Here is a 21,254-nt window from a genome sequence, read left to right on the forward strand (position 1 = left end):
CCCCCCCCCCCATCTCCCTGCCCTCCCGGCCGGGGCCCGGCCCGCACCCCCGCCCCGGCGGCGGCTGAACCTCCGCCCAGAGCCGGGAGCCGCCGCCCCCCCGGGAGCGGAGGGCAGGCCCGGGGGTCCCGCCGGGAGAGGCCCCTCCGCCCCACGCGAGATCCCGCTCCCCCCCCCCCCCCCGAGGAGCGTTTCCGCGGCCGCGGGGCACCCCGGCTCCTCCTTCCGTGGGGCCTGGCCGCCGCGGGCCGGCGCTCCCGGCCTGATTTACCACAGACCGCGGCGGCGGCAGCCCCAGGTGCCCGGTTCCCCCTCACACACCGGGCGGGAAGCCGCCGCCCCCCCCCCCCCCCCCCTCACCCCACAGCACCTGGCGAAGGGGCGGTGGAGTGGGGGGGGGGGGGGAAAGGGGCGGCCCGTCCCGGCCCCTCCCGTGAGGGGAGGCGCTGCCGCGGCTCCGGGAGGGGGGGGGGTGGCCCGGGCCGAGCCGGGTCGGGGTCCGCCCTCCCCGCGGCCCCCTCGGCGGGGCGGTGCCGGGCGGGGCGGTGCCGCCCCCTCGCGTCAGCCCTAGCGCGGCGCGGCGCGGCGGGGAGGGGACGGGAGCTTCGGCGCTGCCGCGGCGGGAGAGGCGCCGCCGGTGGGGCCGGCGGCGGCGGCTCCTCACGGGAACAAAGCGGGGGCGGCGCGGCCCCTCCGGCCCGCTGCGGCGCCGCACGGTGAGGGACGGAGGGGGAGGCGGCGGCGCTCGGCTTCCCCGGGGGCTCTCCCGCGTCCCCCCCCCCCCCCCCCGAGGGGCGGCGCGGTGGGGCGGGGAGCGGGGGGGGGGGCGCAGGCCCGGCCGCCCCTTTCCCCTCAGCGCCGCGGGGCGGGGTGACAGCCCCGTGCCCCGGGCCTGCCCCTCGCCCGCCTCCTTCCCCCCCCCCCCCCCCGCCCCGCCGCGGGGCGCACCGACCGGGGCTGCCGTCCCCCACTCGCACCTCTCTCCACGCGGAGGGCTGCGAGCCGCTCGTTAGGGGAGGCGGGAGGACGAGGAGGAGGAGGAGGTGGGGGAGCGGGGAAATCTAAATAAATAAAGGAGCCGGCATGGGCGCGGAGCCCGAAAGGAGGTAGGTGCGGGGACCGGGCGCCCCGACACGCGTGCGGGGACCGGGCGAGCCGCTGCCGCAGGCCGGCGGCGGGGGGTGGCTGGAGGCGCTCGGCTTCACCCGCCGCCGGGCCGCGGCGGCTCCCCACGGGGCCGGGACGGGGCCGCGCGGCCGTGGGGGCCCCGCCGGGCCCCCCGCGGGAAGCGCTGCCCGGGCTGGGGCCGCCCGCCCGGTACGCGGGCGCGGAGCGGTGGGGGCTGCCGAGCTCAACAAGGCGTTTTCCCCCCTGTGGAGCCGCCTGGCGTGACTTGCCGCAGAACATTTTTTTTTTTTTTTCCTTAGGTTTTTTTGGTTTTTTTTTTTTTTGTTTTTTTTGGTTTTTTTTTTTTTTGGTGGTGTGTTTCTTTTTTTTTTTTTTTTTTTTTTTTTTTGCGTACGCTTCAGCCGGCCGCAGGCTTGCCCCTGCCTCGGTGGCTGCATACGCAGCGCTCGTGTTGTCCTAACGCGATGGCAGGAGCACTTCCTGCTGTAAATCACTTGGCGATAGTTTCCGAAGCGCTTCTGAAAGGCGGCGGTGGAACGAACCCGCTTGTCAGTGCCTGCGCTAAGGTTAAAACCCTGTGAGCTACAGCCTCTCTGCGGGACTGATGTGCCTAATATGCTGCTGTTACTTCTCACAGACATGGTAGAAATGTAGTCTGCTGTTGGCTTTGCCTTGGCATAAACGTAATTCCCCTTGCTGTGCCCAGTTGGTGTACGCTCAGTTGTTTTGGACCCAGCTGCAGTTTGCCGTCTTCTTGTGAAAAAAGCTCATTTCAAGTAAATGTTCAGAGATGCAGGTGTATTAAGCAAGAACTGTGAAAAGTAAGCTTTATTATAATGTTGTGCTGGGGATAACTCTTGATTCTGGAATAATTTGAGAAAACAGAATCACTCAAGATTAAAATTTATGGGGACTTGAATTAAAAGCCTTTAGCTGTTAGCATTTGTTACAATATTTTAACATCAATATATCTATTTAGTTATTATTGGTCTCCTAATGTTTCTTCCATTTATTGGAAATACTTACTGAATTAGTCTAGCGATCTTTTATTTTACTCTTTGAAAGAATATCTTCATGTAAAATAATCTTGCTGAGTCTTTATTCCAGTTTACTAATGCCTTTTTCCCTCAAAAAATTTCAGAGCACAGTCAGAAGAGGAATGGATGTAACATGATATCCTTGGAGTGCTCAAAACACACCAATTCTGCAAAGATTTGTTTTTTGCTTAAGTAATACAAAGAAAATGGATGAATCGGCTTTGCTGGATCTGTTGGAGTGTCCTGTTTGCTTAGAACGCCTTGATGCTTCTGCAAAAGTCTTGCCCTGCCAACACACGTTTTGTAAACGCTGTTTGCTGGGCATTGTGAGCTCTCGAAATGAGCTTCGGTGTCCAGAGTGCAGGACTTTAGTGGACTGCAGTGTCGATGAACTTCCCAGTAATATTTTACTTGTCCGACTGCTGGATGGCATCAAACAGAGGCCTCGAAAACCCGGTGCTGGTGGTGGGACTGGTAGCACAAATGCTTTAAGGGTCCCTATCAACACCGTAGCTAATTGCGGATCAAAGGACCTGCAGAGCTCTCAAGGTGGACAGCAGCAAAGGGTGCAAGCCCGGAGCCCTCCTGTTAGGGTAAGCGCTGTGTGGTGGCGGTGGTTGGTTGCAGTTGTGTCTTTTCCTGCACCGTTTCGAAACGGTTGGTGGCCTCTGCCTCAGGATGAGGGCAGTCAGATAGGGAATATGGCCAAACGGAGTGTTTTTTAGAACCGTTACAGGTATCTCGCAAAACGCATCAGTGTTCTTATCAGTATTGGTTTAATGTTATGTCGGTACCAGTAATAATGCTTCCTTATTAAAACTCTCAGCTGCTGAGGTAAGAAGAAGGAAGACATCTCAATACCTTAGCTGTCTTACTAAAAGGAAGTCAAACAGAACAAGGTACTCTATGTGGAAAGCTACAGTAATTGTTAAGGAGAAACGTCCAGTGAAGAATGCCTGAAATGCTTCTAAGTTTGTCAACTCTTAAGATTAGAGGTTTTATTTTGGATCTAGTGCTTTCTGTAGTGATTCTGACTATCAGTAAATTTCCTTTGAGTTAGATATATTGCATGCCAAGCATAAGCAAGGAAGTTAAGTTCTTCTTGAAGTCAGTGGAGGTTTTGCCAGTGGCTTCGAAGGAGCTACGTTTTTACTACTTCTCCTTTAAAAAGAAATCTTTGAATTACTATGGCCTGGTAAGTTATTTGCACTCTCAGTCCTCACACCTTCTTTAATTAGTTTTTCCTCAAAGTATTTTTTCTAAGTGATTTGGAAAAAAATGTAATGGAATACATGGCCTTCTAACTGTACTCCTGTTGCTTCCTAGGATCTGTGCAACCTGTCGACTCTGTCATACCTTATAATCAAGACTCAGTAGCCTCATTTATGATTATCCATTCTAGAGTCTGTATTGGGAAACAAAATTTTGAGGTGACTGACCTTGCTCTGTTTTATCTAATGGCAAGGCAGAACAGCTTTTCTGAAAGGTCTCTGCCCGCTCTGTGATGCTTGCGTTTTCAGAGTTCCTGTGTTTGAAGTGGAGCTTCTGAACGGCTTACATGGTTTTCTTCCGGTGATGTTTATTTTATTTTTAATAAATGTCTTAAGGAGTTCCAGGGAGAGGGCTTAAACTAGCCTTAAGGGCAGGACTGGTCTTAAAGTATAGCTGAATAGTTTAGTTTACTAGCCCGATGAAGAAAGCCTTACACCGATTTGTCCTCAGCTGTACTTTGATGATTGGAATCTCCCTAAAACATCTTAAGTATACCTCTTAAGTTTGCATGAGGATTTAAAATACAGGTGGTGTTCCATTAGATTGTATTGTTCTCTCTGCTTGGTAGAGACTCATTAGGTTCTTTATTTTAGAATGTAAAAATAATAATCATCATGCCACTTCCTGTTAATGAGTTTTGTTCTGTATATACATTAATAGGTAAGGGAGGAGAGATGATGATACTTTTTTTTTTTTTGTTTGTGTTGTGTGTTTTGGTTTGTTTTTGTTTTTCTTTCAGAAGGTAAACCTTAAATACTGCAAAGAAGCTTCAGCAGTATCAAAACCAGTCTGGTCTTCTCCAGAATCTTAAGGTGTTTACCATTATACCTTGCATTTGCAAAAACTCTTCAACTCAAAAGAGAGCAAAATACCCGTATAACTTGTTTATATATTTTCATGTTGACCTTTATAAAAAAAAAAAAAAACAAAGCACTGTATTTTCAGAGACTGCTTCTCCTCCGAAAAGGCTTCAGGTATGGCAGTGTACTGCATATGTGAATGACTGTGCTTCAGAGTTTCTCAAAGCCTTCTTAGAAAAAATAACTTGAATATGGAATATTCTCTTTCTTATTTTAATGTTCTATAATATCCTGTTGTGCAACATTTGCATTTCCAGATGTTGTGCAGAGTAGAAAGTGATAACATATGGAATGTTGCTTCAGTTTATTAGTTATGCTGTACCGTGTGCCATTAAAGTTGTGACCATGTGCATTCCTTATGCCATTAACTGATACTCGGTGTATATTAGTGATAGATGTCAACATTCTACAGTTAAGTCTTGAATACATCTTTTTTTTTTTTTTTAATGGGGTTTCACAGGCATTCTCGTGTCTTCTTTGCTTTCAGAGACAGGGAAAGATGATCTTCTCATCTTCTGTCCACTTTGTCCAGAGCCTTTTTTTTACTAGGAAGGCAGTACTTTAAGAACACAAGCTGACTCTGAGTGATAAGAAGAACTTTCCCTTTTTCTATATGAAAAATGTTTTTAAAAACAAGTCCAGAAAGCAAAATACCAATGTAATGGACAGCGTTGAAGTGAATGCCCTATTTGTTTTGCTAACTGTAACATAAAGATGATTGCAAATACAGTTCCTCGTTGGGAATTGGAGAGGAAAATCTGTTTCTAGATGAGTGGCAGAGTCAGATTTCCTAAACTAATTTTGCTGAAAGGGAACTAGTAAATGAAAGTTGCTGTTACGTTAAATGAAGTGAATGTGGATGAAGGCTGTCAAGCCATAAACATCCTGCTTGTACCCTGAAGTAATACTAAGCTCATAAATGCCCTTTCAGAAGATGCCATAATTTTCAGAAAAGGTTAATACAGCATGTACTGCAGCGTGATTTCCTGAACTGTATCAATGACTGTGGAGCTGCCAGCCCTGTTATTGCACAATACTATGTATATTACATTCTCTGTATGTATGTGGTGACACATGGCAATAAACAAGCTAATGGTTCCATGAGTCTTAAAACTAATGAAGCTGGGTGGGTGGTGGGGATTAACAAATCCTGTGCCTTGTATCTCCCCCACTGCAATAACCCTGTTTCTTTCTATCACCTCTATAATCTTTCACCACTGTAACAACTGCAATTTCTCCTTGCAAGTTCTTAATCTCTTTCTATTCCCTGTGGTTTTGATGCATGAACCCTTCTGTGCCTTTCCTTGGGTACGGGTTGGACAAAGGCAGCATACTGCTGTACCTGGTGGAAAACTCTGTTTGCTGACTGCCCAGCTCTCCTGTTCTGACAAGCCAGCTTGCCTGGGAGAACAAATAATAGTTATGCTCATGCTGCACCTTCTTCTCTGGTATGGATGCTAATTTAATGCTTTTCTCTCTCTTTTTTTTTTTTTTTTTTTTTCTTGTGAAGTGGAAACCTTCTGCTAGGTTGACAGCTTGGAAGAGTCTTAAGAACCACAGCCTGCTGTCAAATCTGCTTGGAACTGGTCAGCAGGAGCAAGTGATTGAGGGCTGTTGAGGGAGTGAATGATTGTTTCCTTCAGAAGAGCGTATGAAAATTTTAGGGTACTTACTTTCAAATTTATGCCCATCTTATTCATCTTTTAATTTTCACAAAGTGTGTCAAACAGATACTATCTTAAGTTCCTTATCGTAGTTTTACAAGGGCACACTTGTTGCAGGAGTCTTAAAGGTTGCTGTATGTGTAAATTGATAAGCGTTGGAGATAATTTATCTACTAGAGCATAGATTTAAGATGATACACATTTAACAATTCCCTTGAATTTCTGTGTGCCCAAGACATACCAGTTCTCCTGCTAGTTTCTTTGAAGTCCAAGTTTCTGAAGTTAGGGCTGTCTGCAGAACATAGAGTGGAGCTGTCTAGGTAGTCTGAAATCTCATCACTGTTGAAAATATTTTTTAATAATGTTTTCAGCTGTTCTCTGGACCGAGTGTAGTCAGGAAGAGATAAATGAAGGATTCAAATGATCTCACTTTCTGAAAGGTGAATAGCTCAGAAGTTGGCCATGCCTTATGGAGTTGATGCTTATGCTGAATAAGTATTGATGGTGTAGTTTGAATGTATTATACTGTATGTCAGTGGGAAATCTTATCGAGAAGTGTTACAGTGCAGTCAGTGGGAAAGCCCTAAAGCTTTTCCCTTTTTTCTTGTTTTTATTCTGGAAAGCTGATAGAGACCTCAGGTGATACCACTTGTGGTGAAGCCTTCTTGAAATGAGAGGGTAAAGGAACATTACAGGCTGCTAGAAGATGCTCATTTAGGTGTCAATGGGGGCTTTCTAACTGCATCAATAAATTCTTGCTCTGTGCGTTCCTAAAAATTGCTTTTCTGTTGAGAACCACTAACATCTGAGATGTTTGCAGCAAATTCTTTTAAACTGAGAGGGACACTAAAACCCACAAACGGGAGCTTGTTCTGTGAGTTTCTGCTAATGCTCAGCTGTGTTGCATTGTAGAGTAAACCCACGTCCGTTCTCATGCTTATGTAACACGGGAAAGCAACAGTAAAATTTTAAAATCCCACACCCATACTGCCTCAGCAGCAGTCATTGGTGATCCATTAAGCTTCCCTGTGAGCTGCTGAAGCAGCCTTAATGCCAAAAAGGAAAATAAATAGGGCCAGGTTCTCTTCTCCCAGCCATGGTGTGTGATCTCTGCCCACAACTTGGGGCATTAGGGACCACGGGCCACCTTCTGGTCTGTGAGGACTTAAACAGGTCAGGCTTCTCTGTCTGTTGGACTCAATGCATGATGTTAGCAATCGGCTTTCTTTTATCCTAACCACCCTGCAAAAGAGATCTTCAGGGTGGCAGCTCGCACAGTTTGACTGTTTAGCAGGACTCAGAAACCTGATAGGAGCTGAAACAAGGGTTGCTGTTGTAGCCACAGCACTTGCTGGCCTACTGATATCCTGGCAGAAATTAGTTGTCAAAGGAGAATTCTTAGATTGGAAAGCTTCTAATGATTAGAAAACAACAGTAAGACTGAAAATGTGCATTCATAGATTGATAACATTATTAAAGGACTGAAAATAAATACGGGGATTGCCAAGCATTGCAGCAGGTGTAGGTTGGAACAGATGTTAAAATCATCTCTGAACAGGAGTTAGCAGAATAAATACTGCATAGAAATGTAATATCAGTAAACATCTGCTGGTCAGGTTCTCTTAGAAGAGGCTCACATTGTGATAATATATGAGACTGTGAAGTGTGCCACTTTGGGGAGAAGGAGGGTGTAGAAATACGCAAGAAGCAGTGGCTAACACAGTTTCATGATTGGTATTTGTGGCGGTAGGCTGGGGAATCATTACTTGATGATACCAGATTTTGAGGGCTGTGTTTGTACGGATTTATACAAAATCTGTTTACCCCCTTATTTAAAAAAAAAAAAAAGAAAAAAGAAACAAAAGGTTATCTTATTGTTGTCTGTGTAGTTTCAGTTATGCATTCCTGCTTGTATTCCATCCTATAAAAGGAGTGTTGAGATACAATTTTAACATGTGAAATATCTTAATTTGAGAATGTAGAGATAGGCACCTATTCATATTCCAGTGATCTTTAGAAAACATTTTGCGAACGAAGTCTCTCTAAATCACGTGTGCACGCTTTGGTTTCCTCTCACACTTGTTGAAATACCAGATTCTGCCTTTACAATTGCTTGTACAATATTAATTACTTATCTGTAACACTTGCGTATCACATGTTAAGCTAGAGAAAATGTAAGGGAGATTATAAATATAAAAGGAAAATGGACTGTCTCTCATGGTGTTGATGTGTTTCCTCTTGGAGATAAGTAATTAAGAGAGAGAGGAGAAGCAAAAGGAAGAATTGTCTCGGTGTCCAAAGGCAGTGGGCTAGGATTGAGAGCTTCCGGGCTCAGTTCCTGGCTTTGCCACAGACATCCTTTATAACCTTGCACAGACTCATTCAGAGCTCTTTGTGCCACTGTTTCCCATCTGCAGATATGACTGATAGTACTTCCTTTGTTTGACTCGCTATTTAAATTGTATACTCTCTAGGGCAGAGATTGACTTTTTTTATTTTGGATATATCTATAGGGTGTTTTACAATGGGTCCACAGTTTCAGCTGAGGTCAGTAGATACTGCTGTTCACTCTTCAAATCGTTGACTTCCACATTACTGGAGAGCCGTTCATAATCCATTTCCCGTACCAAAGATGGTCCGGTGCCTGGTGTTATATCGTTAAAAGGATTTAGTTTTATTTGGATATTTAATGGGGAATCGCATAAATACCTTAGGGAGGAGAAGCCAGACGGTTAAAAAATATGTGGAAGCTGATGTTCCATTCGTCAGCTAGAGAAATCTGCATCTGACTGGCACACTGCTGCATAGATCTGAGCGAGTTTGGAAAGAATAAAAGGAGAAAATCTAATGTGAGTGGTGTTGGTAGTACAGAAATATTTAATTCCGTATTTTGATAGCCATCTTTAACCTGCCAGCCAACACTAAGCTGCTTGATAAAATAGCTGTGACACTCATGTAATCCCTTCATTTAGAAAATAATTAGGTTTTGAAGTTGATTTAGAAACTAAGAAATAAATCCACGGTATTTAAGTGTGATACTTAAATCCCTTTTTGTTTCTGATACTCCCTTTTTTTTTTTTTTCTTTCTGTAGTAATGGAAGATACTGTTGTATGTTCCAATAAAATAATATTGTATGATTGCTTTGTTTTCAGGTGGAAGAGGGGGCTGGCTCTATTTCCCTTCATTTTCCAATTTAATATTTTCCACTTCTGTAGACTTGTTTAAAACCCCCTACCTGAAATAAAATGGTATCTTTTTTTTTTTTCTCCGCTTTAATTTGGCTGGTGAGTTACAGGTTATTGCTCTACTCAGAAAGCTTTGATCATTCAGAAAATTTCTGCACCAAAAGGAAGTCTAAAGCCCTTAATTTTAATGGGCTTGTGAAGGGAGCCGTTTCTTTTTAAAAGAGAATAAAAATCTTTTCATTTTTCTCTTATTACCACAGAAATCAAATACCAGTAAAATTGCTTTACATAGGTGGTCCGGGGTCTGGTTAGAAAAGTCAGTCCATGGTGCTGTTGCTGTGTTTCTGCATGCATAGCATCTGGCTTTCTGCAGTGGGTACCTGTGGTTGGGTGGCTTGACAGTCATCCTATACGGTAGGAAGAGCTGAAGGGGCTGTTTGGGATGGGGCCTGCTGGAAATCCTTCTCCCCTCTCTTACTACTTCAGTGGAATGGTTTTCACGTGGTACCTCCTCTTCTTACCCCTGTGTTTAGTGCATGGATAGGAGCTGTGGAAAAGAGCAAGCCTGACACTGCAGCTGTGATAATAAAACTGGAAACTTGTTGCCTTGCATTGTCTGTCTGTCTTTTGGTGGACTTCCCCTTGCAGTGCATTTGGCCATATAATATGCTTAACACCTTCCTTGGTCTTTTCTTTGGCTCCATCGTTGTCCTTTATTCGGATGTTCCCTTGCCTCTGATCTTAGTGTACTGCTTCCAAGAAAAAGAAAACATATATTTTTTTTCTTCCATCTTGTGTCCAATTTGTCCTTGACTGTGTCAAACATAGGGAACATAAAATAAACAGTAAGAAAGAAAATGTTCTGTTGAAATATGTGGACTACAGACACTTGTGGGTTTTATGACTAAATCTGCTAAATGAATGGGGAACATAAAGTGTAGGTTAATATTACTCTATTACTTAATCTCCTTTGGTTTAAAAGTTTAATTTTTTTTCCCTTCTTTAAATCACTGCCTATATGTACATCCTAGTGTGGGCAACAATGTGTCTCAGTAATTAAAGCTGAAATATAATCTGGTCAGCCTGTTCATACACATGTGCCTTGTTACTGTGTGCACAAAGGAAAATCATGCATCTGTTATGTCTCAATTCCTGTCAGATGCATTTTTGTTAGTAGACAGAAAAGCTCATCTCAGAAAGTCAGCAGTGAATTCTTGGGTCAGTTGCATCAGATCAGTTTCTCTGCTTTTCTTTTCGCATCACCAAATCAGAATCTTTTTTGCAGAGCAGGTTTTTTTGGACTGAGAATGGCTGCTTTGATGTGAGATGGATTAATTTTAGGAAGCAAGCAGCCCTGAGGTGGGAGAGTCGTACATTTGAGCGCTCTTTTTTGCACCTTTCTTGGGTATAGAGGGGACACTGTCCTCTGATCATCAGACTTAAACAGTGGAGCTAGTCCTAGTTAGAACCTTGCTGCACTGAGGGGGAATAACTGCTTTTGCTTATTCTCACCCCATAGATGGTGCCAGGGCTGCCATGCATTTGGGCACGAAGCCTGTAGCTGCTCTTGGTCAGCACAGAGGCAAACGGTTAAGCCTGGTTTATTTTCTGCATGCTCTTAAGTGTCAGGAAACCACAGGGACTCAGGAGGACTCTCTACAGGTAAGGACAGTCAGTCCAAAGAGAGAAACAGTTCAGTATTTGAAATTCTTTGACATGTGATGCTTATCTGCATATCTTTAAAATGTCATTCAGTGTTTCCTGGAAACATACAGGTTTGGATTCTTCAGTTGAGGGGAAAATGAAACATAGAAGTCAAACTCAACTCTTCGTGTTTCATTTACAGACACTGTTGCCAAAGTGTCTCAGAATTTGAGCCTGTTAGCTATGTGAAAATCAACTGTGGCACATATAAGCAATCCACCATGAAAATAATTTATCCCTGTACCCTTAGAAGCTTAGGACAGGGACGCTCACTTTGACACTTGTAGCACTCAAACATTGGATTTGTTATCCAAAGAGTTTAAGTTTTTGTAGCATAAGACTATGAGCACTTAAGAATTTTAAGTAACTTAATTTCTTTTCTAGGTCTTTATTCCTATCTTATTTAGCCCTTGATTAATTCCCTTCCCCCACACCTATAGTGTAAGCACTTAAAGTCTCAAAACCAGAACCTGCAAGAGTGTGTCTGATCCGCTGAAGATGAGAACAAGATTCTCTTGTGTGCATGTATGTGTCCTGTCTCTCTCTCAGAGTAATTTTCTTTGAAACAGTGCTGATAGGCTCAGCCTCCCACATATAATTTTTAAAATATGGTGTGGAGTTGTGGGCTTTTTTTTTTTGTTTTGTTTGGGGTTTTTTTTGTTTTTTTTTTTTTTTTTGTTGTTTGTTTGTTTTAATTAAATGAAAAGCTCTAGTCTGGTGCTTAACTGCTCTTTCTGTCTTCCAAGTTGGCACTGTTTTTCAGAGTCAAATCTAGATTGTGTTTTTGTTTTATGTAAATGTGCAAAGTATAATTTTACAGTTTCTATCTGGCAAATAGGCTATTAATCATAAATGCATTTTGATCAAAGGTACGCATTTCAGTGATGCTTAAAAATTAATACAGATGTCATTCTCCTGTTTGCTGAAGTGAAGGATTGCTGCCAGTGTTGCACAGAAGTGCATCAGAGAGTGTCCTGTTGGACTTCATAACACCTGAAGCACTCCTCAGCCTTTATTGTCCCCTTGTTATTAAAACTGATATTTTTTTCTTGGCATTAGTGTTGCAATGAAGTGAAGTAACTCTGCTCTCCTTCTTACAATGGAAAGATGTACATATTACCTCTCTTGATTTCCTCTTCTCAACATTTAAACTTTCAAAATATATGTGTGTATTAAAAGCTTTTTCAGGAACTGAAGCACTGTTTTACCTTGTGTGAACCACAATTTTACAAGACAAGCTTTTGAAAAGCTCCGGTTAAAGATAAAGATACTCAATCCTACCAAACTTTCATGCTGCCCAACTCAAGAAAAAGAATGTAGTCTTACTTGCACAGAGGAGTGAGAGGGTCAGTACTGCATAATTTGAAACAATTCTCTTCATATATTCTTTATTAGCATGCTATCTAAATTGTTTAGGTTATAGTCTGCATTTCATTTATTTTAAAAAATTGGGGAATAATGAGGAGCTTCTGCCTGATTAAAAAGTGTTAGGCTGAAAAGTATTCAGAGATAATCAGATGACGATCTGAGTTGGCATATATAGGGCATAGCTGTTCTAGAAGCTTATTTTAAACAAATCCAGCAAAGATGAGTTCAGTGTGCTGTGGTAATGTGCCTCTGAATAAAGATGAAGCTTTTATTCTGAAGCTGAGAGCTTGCTAAAAGAAAATCGACATCGCATGGACCTTCACTTGCTTGTGTATGTCAGTGCCCTGCTATCTCACATGTCTGTCTTTCATGAGCTAGATAAAGATCTGAGAGGAGACTCTTAAATCTTACCCACTCTAGCAGAGTTAAGCCATTTTCAAAACCCATTTAATTTAACACAGTTTTAAATCCACAGCCTTATTAAGTTAACAAGCCTTCAGCCTTGCTACCAGGTTCTGTAATCCTCTTAGGTCTTTGGTCTAAGCAAGGCAGGGATGGTCAATAAGTAGATGAATAGATAATATTTCAGAAGACATATAGGTCTTCCAGAAACAACTGTTGATATCTACACTGAGTTTTGAAAGGTTGAGAAATGCTCATCTCAGCTTTCATTGAGTACAAGACACACTACCACAGTTCCTACAACTTGAGGAAAAAAGTTGAAAGGACTGTCATTTTGTTATTTGTTGGTTTTGGTTTTGTTTTTTTTTTTTTTTTGTAGGGGGGAGAATAAAGGAATTTTTTTCTTTCTTTTAATGCATTAATAACTGGTTTACAGCCCAATAAAATTAGGCTAAATTTAAATATAGAATGAGGTAAATAACAGTTTATTTCCCTTCCATTATGCCTATGCAGATGAAAAGCTTCTTTGTGGTTGGCTGACAAGCTATCTTCGAAAATCTTTCAGACAGTCAGTAGTCTGTGAACAGTATTTAAGAAACAGTAATGCAGATAAGGTGGTATTGGCCACCGCTGCAATCTGCATATTATTTCTGTTCAGTTTTGGCTCTTCTACCTCTATTGAGCTTAAGCTGCATCCATCTCCTGAGCAAAGCTCCTGAGGTAGTGGAGCTGGAGGGAGAGGGAAAACAAACAAACGAACAAACAAAAAAAACAACAACAAAAACCCCAAACCCCAACAGTTTATAGTGGAAGAATTCAGCCTAACATGAAGATCCCTGCCAGACATGTTCACACGGCAGCAGAGGAGGAGCAGTCAGGTCCAGGAGATGCCAAGGATGACCTTGCATTTGAGAGGGCAGCAGAATATCTGAGCACACAGCAAGCACTGAGGCATGAAAGAAATCACTCATCTCATAGAAAGAATGGGAGAAGGCCTCTGGAAGGAGATGACTGAAAAGCAGAGAAACTTCAATACTGATGGGTCATAAAGACCCAAAAGGTCAAGTCATAAGGAAGCAGAGGGATAGTGGATTATGTTGAAAGAAGAAAAACTATGGTAGTCGTTTTGGAACATAGCAATAGACAGATTGGATAAAAAACGATGAGGAAGAAATTGGATTGAGCAAATGACTCTGTGCTTGCTGAGATTGAATTAGAGACCTGGTGAGGAGGAGGTGCTGGAGGAACAAGTTGAAAAGGTAGCTTGATGGTTGAGGAAGGCTTTGGGGATCATCAAAATAGAAAAGTTGATATGGAGGAGTTGGCTAGACAAGAGATGACAACCATAATTAAGTGTGCTGACTCACACGCCATCTATTTTCCTCCAGTATGTGTGTATTTTAATTAAAAAATACTGTGTGTTTTATTTTTCATTGTTTATTTTGAAATAGTGAGTCATGTACTATGTGACATTTAGAATATTTCAGCTCCCAAATGGTTGAAGAACTTCCTATTCAGGACTATGAGGATTATTTCTGGCATATCTCTCAAGCACTTTGAGATTCTTCACAAGATTCTAAAGAAGCCGGTTTTATTACTAATAAACTATTCTTATAGTTCTTATAGAACCAATAAAGGGACAAATTTAAATGTTCCATTGAACGAACTCAAAAAGAACATAGGAAACGGTGGGCTAGTGCCCTAGGAATTGCTTGGAAATTGGAGAAGATTCTCAAAGAAGGAAGAAAAAAATAAGAGCATTTGTGACTAATTCTGATTTGGTAGCATTTTCTTTCACCGTGCTTCCATGTCTCCTCAGTCTTTTGTGTAGTCCTTCAGTTACTAATAGCTGAAGATATGGATGTGAGCATCCTGCCAGCATTACAGAACATGGCTACAATCTTACATACTATTCTTTTGAATTTAGTCATGACAGGTAAGAAGGATGAATTGTGTGGGGCAGGTTCTCCAAGTAAAATAAGGGAATATTTTCAGTATGTTTTCAGTTCCTTGGAGCAGCTCACCTTTCTGTAATATGATTAAAAGGAGAACTATCTTTCTGGGATTGTATTTTCAGAATACATGATTTTTGTTTAGTAAGGGGGATTTGTGTTTATCTTTACTTTCACTAATAACTGGAGTTGTTGTTTCACTGGAGAAATAGAATAGCTAGTGGGCTGTTGCTGGAAACAGATTCCCAAGGCAGTTTACAATTTCAAGAAATATTTATCTTCTCATACTGAAACCTCTGAACCCAGAAAGAAACATAAGGGTCGATGAAAGCTGATTTCGAACTTCAGCTTCTGTTGTGGGTATATGCTCTTTACCCAGGAAATCATACTTTTTCATATATTCAATTTGGAATTTTATTGCTTGCAACAGGGAGCTGATGTCATTCATGCTTCTGTATTTGTTATTTTACCAGCTCCCTACATTTAAGAGAAACAGCATAAAAGAGGCCAAAATTTATTTTACAGACTCTCTTATTCAACAGACTCTGTACAAAGGTTGTGTGGTTTTATTTCTTTAAAAACAATAAAATATTAACTACTATAACTTATGCAGTTAAATAGGAAATATTAATAATTGCATATCTAGCAATTGATAGGGAGACTTTGTTTTTAGTGTAATAGTCTTGTTTCACATTTTCTGAGTTTCCACTAAGGGAATCCAAGGAAGAAGGAGGTATGAGTTAAAACAGAACAACTGTCAGAAGTGTTTGTGCCCTTTTTTTCCCTGCAGCAATCACAGAATTTTACATGCAAACGCCATTTAAAAAATATTCTCTGGGTAAAATCTTAGGTAATGTGGCATCCTTAATCCTTTTAGATGTTTTGAAATGTCTGCAATGCACATGCTGTTAGACTATACCACAGAATTTGTTATTTTTTGATGTTGGTGGGAGTTACGAGAGTTAATGAGGTAGATTGGTTAACGAATTTTATGCCCGTTTTTTGTAGGCTGTGGTTGTTTGAGTGGGTGTATATTTTTGTCTGGAGTGTACTGCTCAATTCACAAGTAAAGAATTTAGATTAGAAATGGTTAAAAAAGAATAAACTGAATTATTTTAGAGCCAATTTTGTACGTGCAGTAACGGGGGGGTACAGATTTGTAATACTCAGAAGCACAGTCCTCCGAAGAAATCCCTGTGTGTGAAATCTGTTATCTGTTCAGAAGGGAATTTCAGTACAGCTTCACTTAGATATAGTCAGATTAAAGCCCAGTTGCACGTAGCCAGATTGAAGTTCAAGGTAGTTTATCCAAATCAATCAAAAGCACTAACTCGGTCCTTGTAATTAGACATGTCTTACAGCTCGAAAAACCTTGTAGCCCGATATGCAGCAATCCCAGCATATTTTATGGGTGGGCTTGGTTAGTCTTGCCTATAGTGAATGGAAAGCAAAGTATTCCAAATAATGTGTTTCAAGCAAATATTCAATAGTTGCCTCCAGGGATTCATAAGTTTTGTTTGCATAAGGTACTTTATGATGTTGGAGAAATCCTCTTCATGCTTAAACAGATAACCTCACCTTCAGATCTGGACGTTGGCTGCAGTCTTGTTTAGGATATCGTGGTGCTCTCTCTTCCAGCTGCTGTTTACAATGTAATGTTAGGACCCCACATCTTCCTAGAAACATCATCTAATTCTTGGGAAGAAACATACCTCTGGTTCTCAAAGCTAGAGCATTAGTAAGACTTTGTAGGACTTCAGATAAGCTGAAATCAAGTTACGTGCTAATTTTCTAGGTTTGAAAGCATGAATGTGTTTAAAAACTCAGATTCACGTTCTTTCCAGGTGTTTCATTTTGGGGAAAGAGATAGGGTCAGTGTAACTTCTGGTAGAGTGCGGCTTTCTGTCTTGAGGAAAACCTATTGCTTTGTACAAAGGCAGACCAAAGTCAGCACCAAACAGAATTCAAATGGCAGGGCTTTGTCAGCACTGCAGAGCTCTGGCTTTGGGGGCAGACTCCAATTACTGATGTCTAGGCTGAGCATACCTTTAAATGCCAAACTGTGCTTTGTTTTTGGGAAAGATAGTCGTTTTTTATTAAGATAAATAACTCTGGATGTCTTAGTAGTGGTACTCAGTAGATGAAATGGCCTTTTATTGGTACTGTGTTTCAAAAAAAAGAGTACTTCTAGCAGATTTTTTTCTTCTATTCAGCATACTCAGTTTAATGGAAGAAATCTGTCCAAAGTGGTTTTATGTAAACACTCACTGTTTATATTTTTCAAGGTCTTGTAGCTATAGAAATAAAATTGCAGTTTTGAACTTTGCTATTAAAATATACATTGGAAAATATTTTGTTGGAATACAGAAGGTTGTTAATGGCTTCCATGAAAACAGATCTGGTAAAAATCAACAAGCGCGGTTGATATCCTTCATTAGAGGGACCCTGGTCTTGGTGTTCCTGTGGTAGCTGAAGCAATAGAAGCTGCTGCGAAAGGCGCTGATCAACACAATAAATCTGGAACAAGGGAGACTACCCCATGAGGACTGATAAAACTGACCATAAATACTGGAGCTGGGTCATTGGTTAGTGCCCAAAGAAAAATGGGTTTTCTGAGAGAGGGTTAAAAAAGAAGGAAAAAAAGAAGCAGAGTTGTGCATGAACCATTAAAGCAACAGAAAACACTCTAGAGAGCACTGGAGCTCCTGGTAGCACTAACAGTTGCAAAGTATGTGGGTACTGTTTCTTGGTCTTGTTATTTTTGGAGAATCACGATTTTATGAACGTTCTTGGTAAATACTAATTTGAATTACCATTTTGTCCTTCTAATGGAGGTAAGCCAGCACGGACCTATGAATGTTGGGTAGCTGTTCAGATCAAGTTCTAACCAATACTTTGTATTTTATCTTTATTTTTTGTTTGTCTTTGCACACATTTTCAAAAGACACTGGAAGAAACAGCATTGGATATAGAAGTTTCATGTTTTTTCTATGTTGTCAGTATGCCTCAAATCTGCCTTAAGTGAATCACCTTAATTAAGTTAATTGAGCCTCTGGTTCAGTATTTAACGTACTGTGAAGTTTGATACTGGTGACTGTAGTGGCTCAATCATGTAGACTTCTGGCCTCCTTTCTAAAACTGAAGTTGTTCTACTCTGAAAATAAAATATCCACTGGAAAAAGGATTAAACCCCAGCTGCCCACATCCCAGGTTAGTGCTTGGGTCATTGGGCTGGAGAATTGTTTTGCTGTCCCTTTCAGTGCTGTAATAGAAGTTAAGGGGAGTCCATGGCGAGATGGTTCATAGATCTCCTGTCACGGTGGATCATCTATTGCAGGTACTAATGACACTTTTTATGGAGGTAGCACCTTTTGCTTTTTTTCTTTATTTCCTTGTTTGTGTCCCCAATGAAGTATTTGGTGAGATAAAACAATTCGGATGATATACTTTGTCTAGAAAGCTCAAAATTAAGTATGACTTGAAGTGTAGTTTTCCCCTGGTTTTTGACTATCAGATGGGGAACATAACATTTGTTGTTTGTGTTGGCTTAGCTGTGATATTTCTCTCCTCATTTTCCTCTGTAACATGAAGAGTAATTTAGGAGTAAATGGTTTGTTTCTGACTTCTGTTTTTAATGAGAAAATAGTATCTCTTGGGATAAACTTTCAGAAGCTGGAGCATTATTGTTTTGAAAGGAACTAATATTTATCAAAGCATAAATTAAGCTTTTTTCACATATTAAGTTGCTTTTAAAAAGACAGCTTTAAAAGCACACATAACTTTGAATATTACATTTCAGGTTAACTATATCTGTAATCCTGTGGGGATTATATGTCTGCTATTGAATTTGAAGGAAAAATGTCAAAAATAGTAATTTCAGTGTGATGTTATTCTATTGAAAATAATAATAACCGGGAAATTGCATGGAGTTGTATGTGGACTTCAGGTTTTCATATCACCTTGCTACATTGTATCTAGCCTTTCACTTTTCCAATTCAGTGTTGTTCTTTTAATAAGAAATGAGTGTCAGGTATGTTCTTTCTAGGTGGTGGAAAAAAATCATTAAATTTTGTGTGCTTTCTGTTACAGCACAAAGTGTTTGAAAACCTGAGTAGTGAATCTGTATTTAAAAAGAATCAGTGAGCAGTGTAATATTCCTTTGTCTCCTTTTTAAAAAAAGCAAAATAGAACCACAGTCTTCTACCTCCAAGGAGAGAGAACAACTGAGGCTGTACAAATGTAGTGTTACTGAGAAGTACAAGTACATACTGATATTATGGCTCTAGATGAAGACTAGCTGTTCAACTTGATGCATGCAGATGAAGGCATGAAAGTGACTGTAATGTGCTGTATAAAATGTTGGCACTAGAAAGCTGAACTGCTGGTGTGTAGAAATCATCCCTTTGTTCTCTTTCCACATTCTTCATTTACTCTGTGCAATATTTTAAATAAAAGGCAAAACTGGGATTTTTTGGGGTGTATTTTACTGTTTGCCTTTTTTTAATAAAACTACTTTTTTATGTATTGTTTGACTCAGCCTAGAGAAGAGAAGGCTTCAGGGAGACCTTTTAGTGGCCTTTCAGGATTTAAAGGGATCCACAGGAAAGATGGGGAGGGACTCTTTGTCAGGGAGTGTAGGGATAGGACAAGGGTACTGCTTTTAAACTGGAAGAGTTTACTGATGGATTTAGATTAGATGCAAAGAGGAAATTGTTCCCTGTGTGGGGGGTGAGGCGCTGGCCCAGGGTGCCCAGAGCAGCTGTGGCTGCCCCCTCCCTGGAAGGGTTCAAGGCCAGGTTGGACGGGGCTGGGAGCCCCCTGGGCTGGGGGAAGGGGGCCCTGCCCGGGGCAGGGGGGTGGGAACTAGATGGTCTTTAAGGTCCCTTCCAACCCAAATCATTCTATGACTCTATGATTACTTTTTAATTTATGTAAATTACTTTTATGTATTGCTTGAGATTATTCTTTTTTTTTAAATCTCTTGTTTTCGGGATGCTTCAGTGATGATTGTCTTATCATGGCTATAAGAATTCTTAAAATCATAGCTTTGTTGCAATTTGTGTTTCTGTCAACCATTTAATATCATTTTGAATTTAGAAATGTGGTCACCCAGCAGAGCGTACACAGAAAGGGCTGCTGGGCTGGCTTGGCTCTCTCTGGTCTAATCTACTCAGGAATAATTAGAACAAGCATTACAGATAGTTCCAGCCAGGCAGCATTAATACCAAGTTTCTAAGAAACCTCTTGTGTCTAGTTTTGTTTCATTAGTATTGGCAGTGATAGAAGCAGAGGAGTGTACTGCCAAGGTTATTACCAGTGTATGACCCAGGCTGTTCTTGGCTGGGGGTGCAGCCCGGAACACTGGAGTGCAGCTTGCTTCAGTGCTCTGCTTTAGATGTCGCTTAGATGAAGGGGGGCAAAATTAGGAGAAATTCTTGCTGTGCGTGAAATTGTGCTGGAAGTTTCTCTGAAGTGAATCATCCTCGAATGGGCAAGACCATGAAATGCGAAGCTGATCCACTAGTGTTTTCCCGTGTGTGCTTTTAGTGTTTGGATTTTTCAGTTCGTAACGATAACACTGCGATGAAATGTGCCACTGAGGCCTATCAGAACTGCTGTGACTGTCAAAAACTAAATGTAGCCTCTAGCGCATTTAACAGTGAAAGTAAGCTGTTCATCTGTCTCTTAATCTAACATATTGCTGCGATGATAAAGAACTGTTAATAAGCAGTAGAATCTTTGTGAGTATACACTTAATAGTAGTAGATTTAATGATAAAGTTCATTAATGGAAGCCTTATCCCACACTTGCTCTTGTGCTTTCCATGGCAATTGTTGGTGAGAGATCTTAATTTAAATCTATTTTCTGAAACTAATTTTAGGCACATTTTTTGCAGCAGGCAGATGTTTATCCCACATGTTCTGTAGAAACCTGTTGCAGGCAGGTGGGCGACATCAGATTTGATGCTCTCACTCAATTGTGTTTCCATTCTTCTCGTCTTTTGCTAGGCTGACAAAAACTTTGACTGTTAAGATGTTAGGTATACTGCAGCTTTGATCATGTAGATGAGCTTTGATTTAGGTTTCCCAGTGACCGATACTCCAGAAGGGACCCGCTGCAGGTAGCCTGTAGGTAACACCGAAAAGCATCATGTGTCTGAAAACCTGCCTCTCCACAGCTGAGTGAGCTAATTCAGAACTGTAGAGGACTATTTCACTGGTATTCACTGTTTGAAATCCTCCCCTAGAGCTAAATGGTTGTGTTGATGATTCCTTCAAAAGTCACTTGTTTCTTTAAAAACAAAAAACTCCCCAAAATATGGCAGTCACTTAAAACAACAGCAGCAGTACATTATTTCAGTGACTTGGGTACTTCCCAAAATACATTGGTCTTTTATTCTCAGTTTGTGGAGCTGTGGATTCAACTTCTAGAGGGTGAGCACTATCTACCCAACTACAGGCTGAAGAGCTATAAGGCATCTTCACTCTTTTGTTCAGGTCACGCCAGAAAAAAGGTCAATAGAAAATGAACAGGGAGTAAGGTAACTACCAGGGCTGATACGTGTCTCCAATTCCAGAAAATCTGATACATTTAGTATTACTTGATAACAAATACCAAAATGAGCACAATGAATGATATTCTTTCCTTAATTTCCCAAAGGTAAAACTGAAGTTTGCTTTA

General features: G+C 41.5%; 1 protein-coding gene across 2 annotated transcripts in view; it reads left to right on the forward strand.

Moving 5' to 3' along the window:
- Positions 1 to 598: 598 nt before the first annotated feature.
- The window catches only part of SH3RF1 (SH3 domain containing ring finger 1), a 90,252-nt gene continuing 69,596 nt past the window's right edge, over positions 599 to 21,254 (forward strand). Inside the window, exons 1-2 of one of the 2 annotated variants that reach the window (XM_042808229.1) lie at positions 599 to 716; positions 2,270 to 2,758. In XM_042808229.1, coding sequence (XP_042664163.1) covers positions 2,372 to 2,758 — 387 coding nt within the window. In that variant the 5' untranslated portion in view covers positions 599 to 716; positions 2,270 to 2,371. Of the gene's footprint in view, positions 717 to 738; positions 1,107 to 2,269; positions 2,759 to 21,254 lie in introns of those variants that run through there. The other variant, XM_042808230.1, reaches the window with a different exon arrangement.

This window comes from Tyto alba, unplaced genomic scaffold (assembly GCF_018691265.1).
Source record: "Tyto alba isolate M040663 unplaced genomic scaffold, T.alba_DEE_v4.0 Super-Scaffold_6, whole genome shotgun sequence".
Lineage (NCBI taxonomy): Eukaryota > Metazoa > Chordata > Aves > Strigiformes > Tytonidae > Tyto > Tyto alba.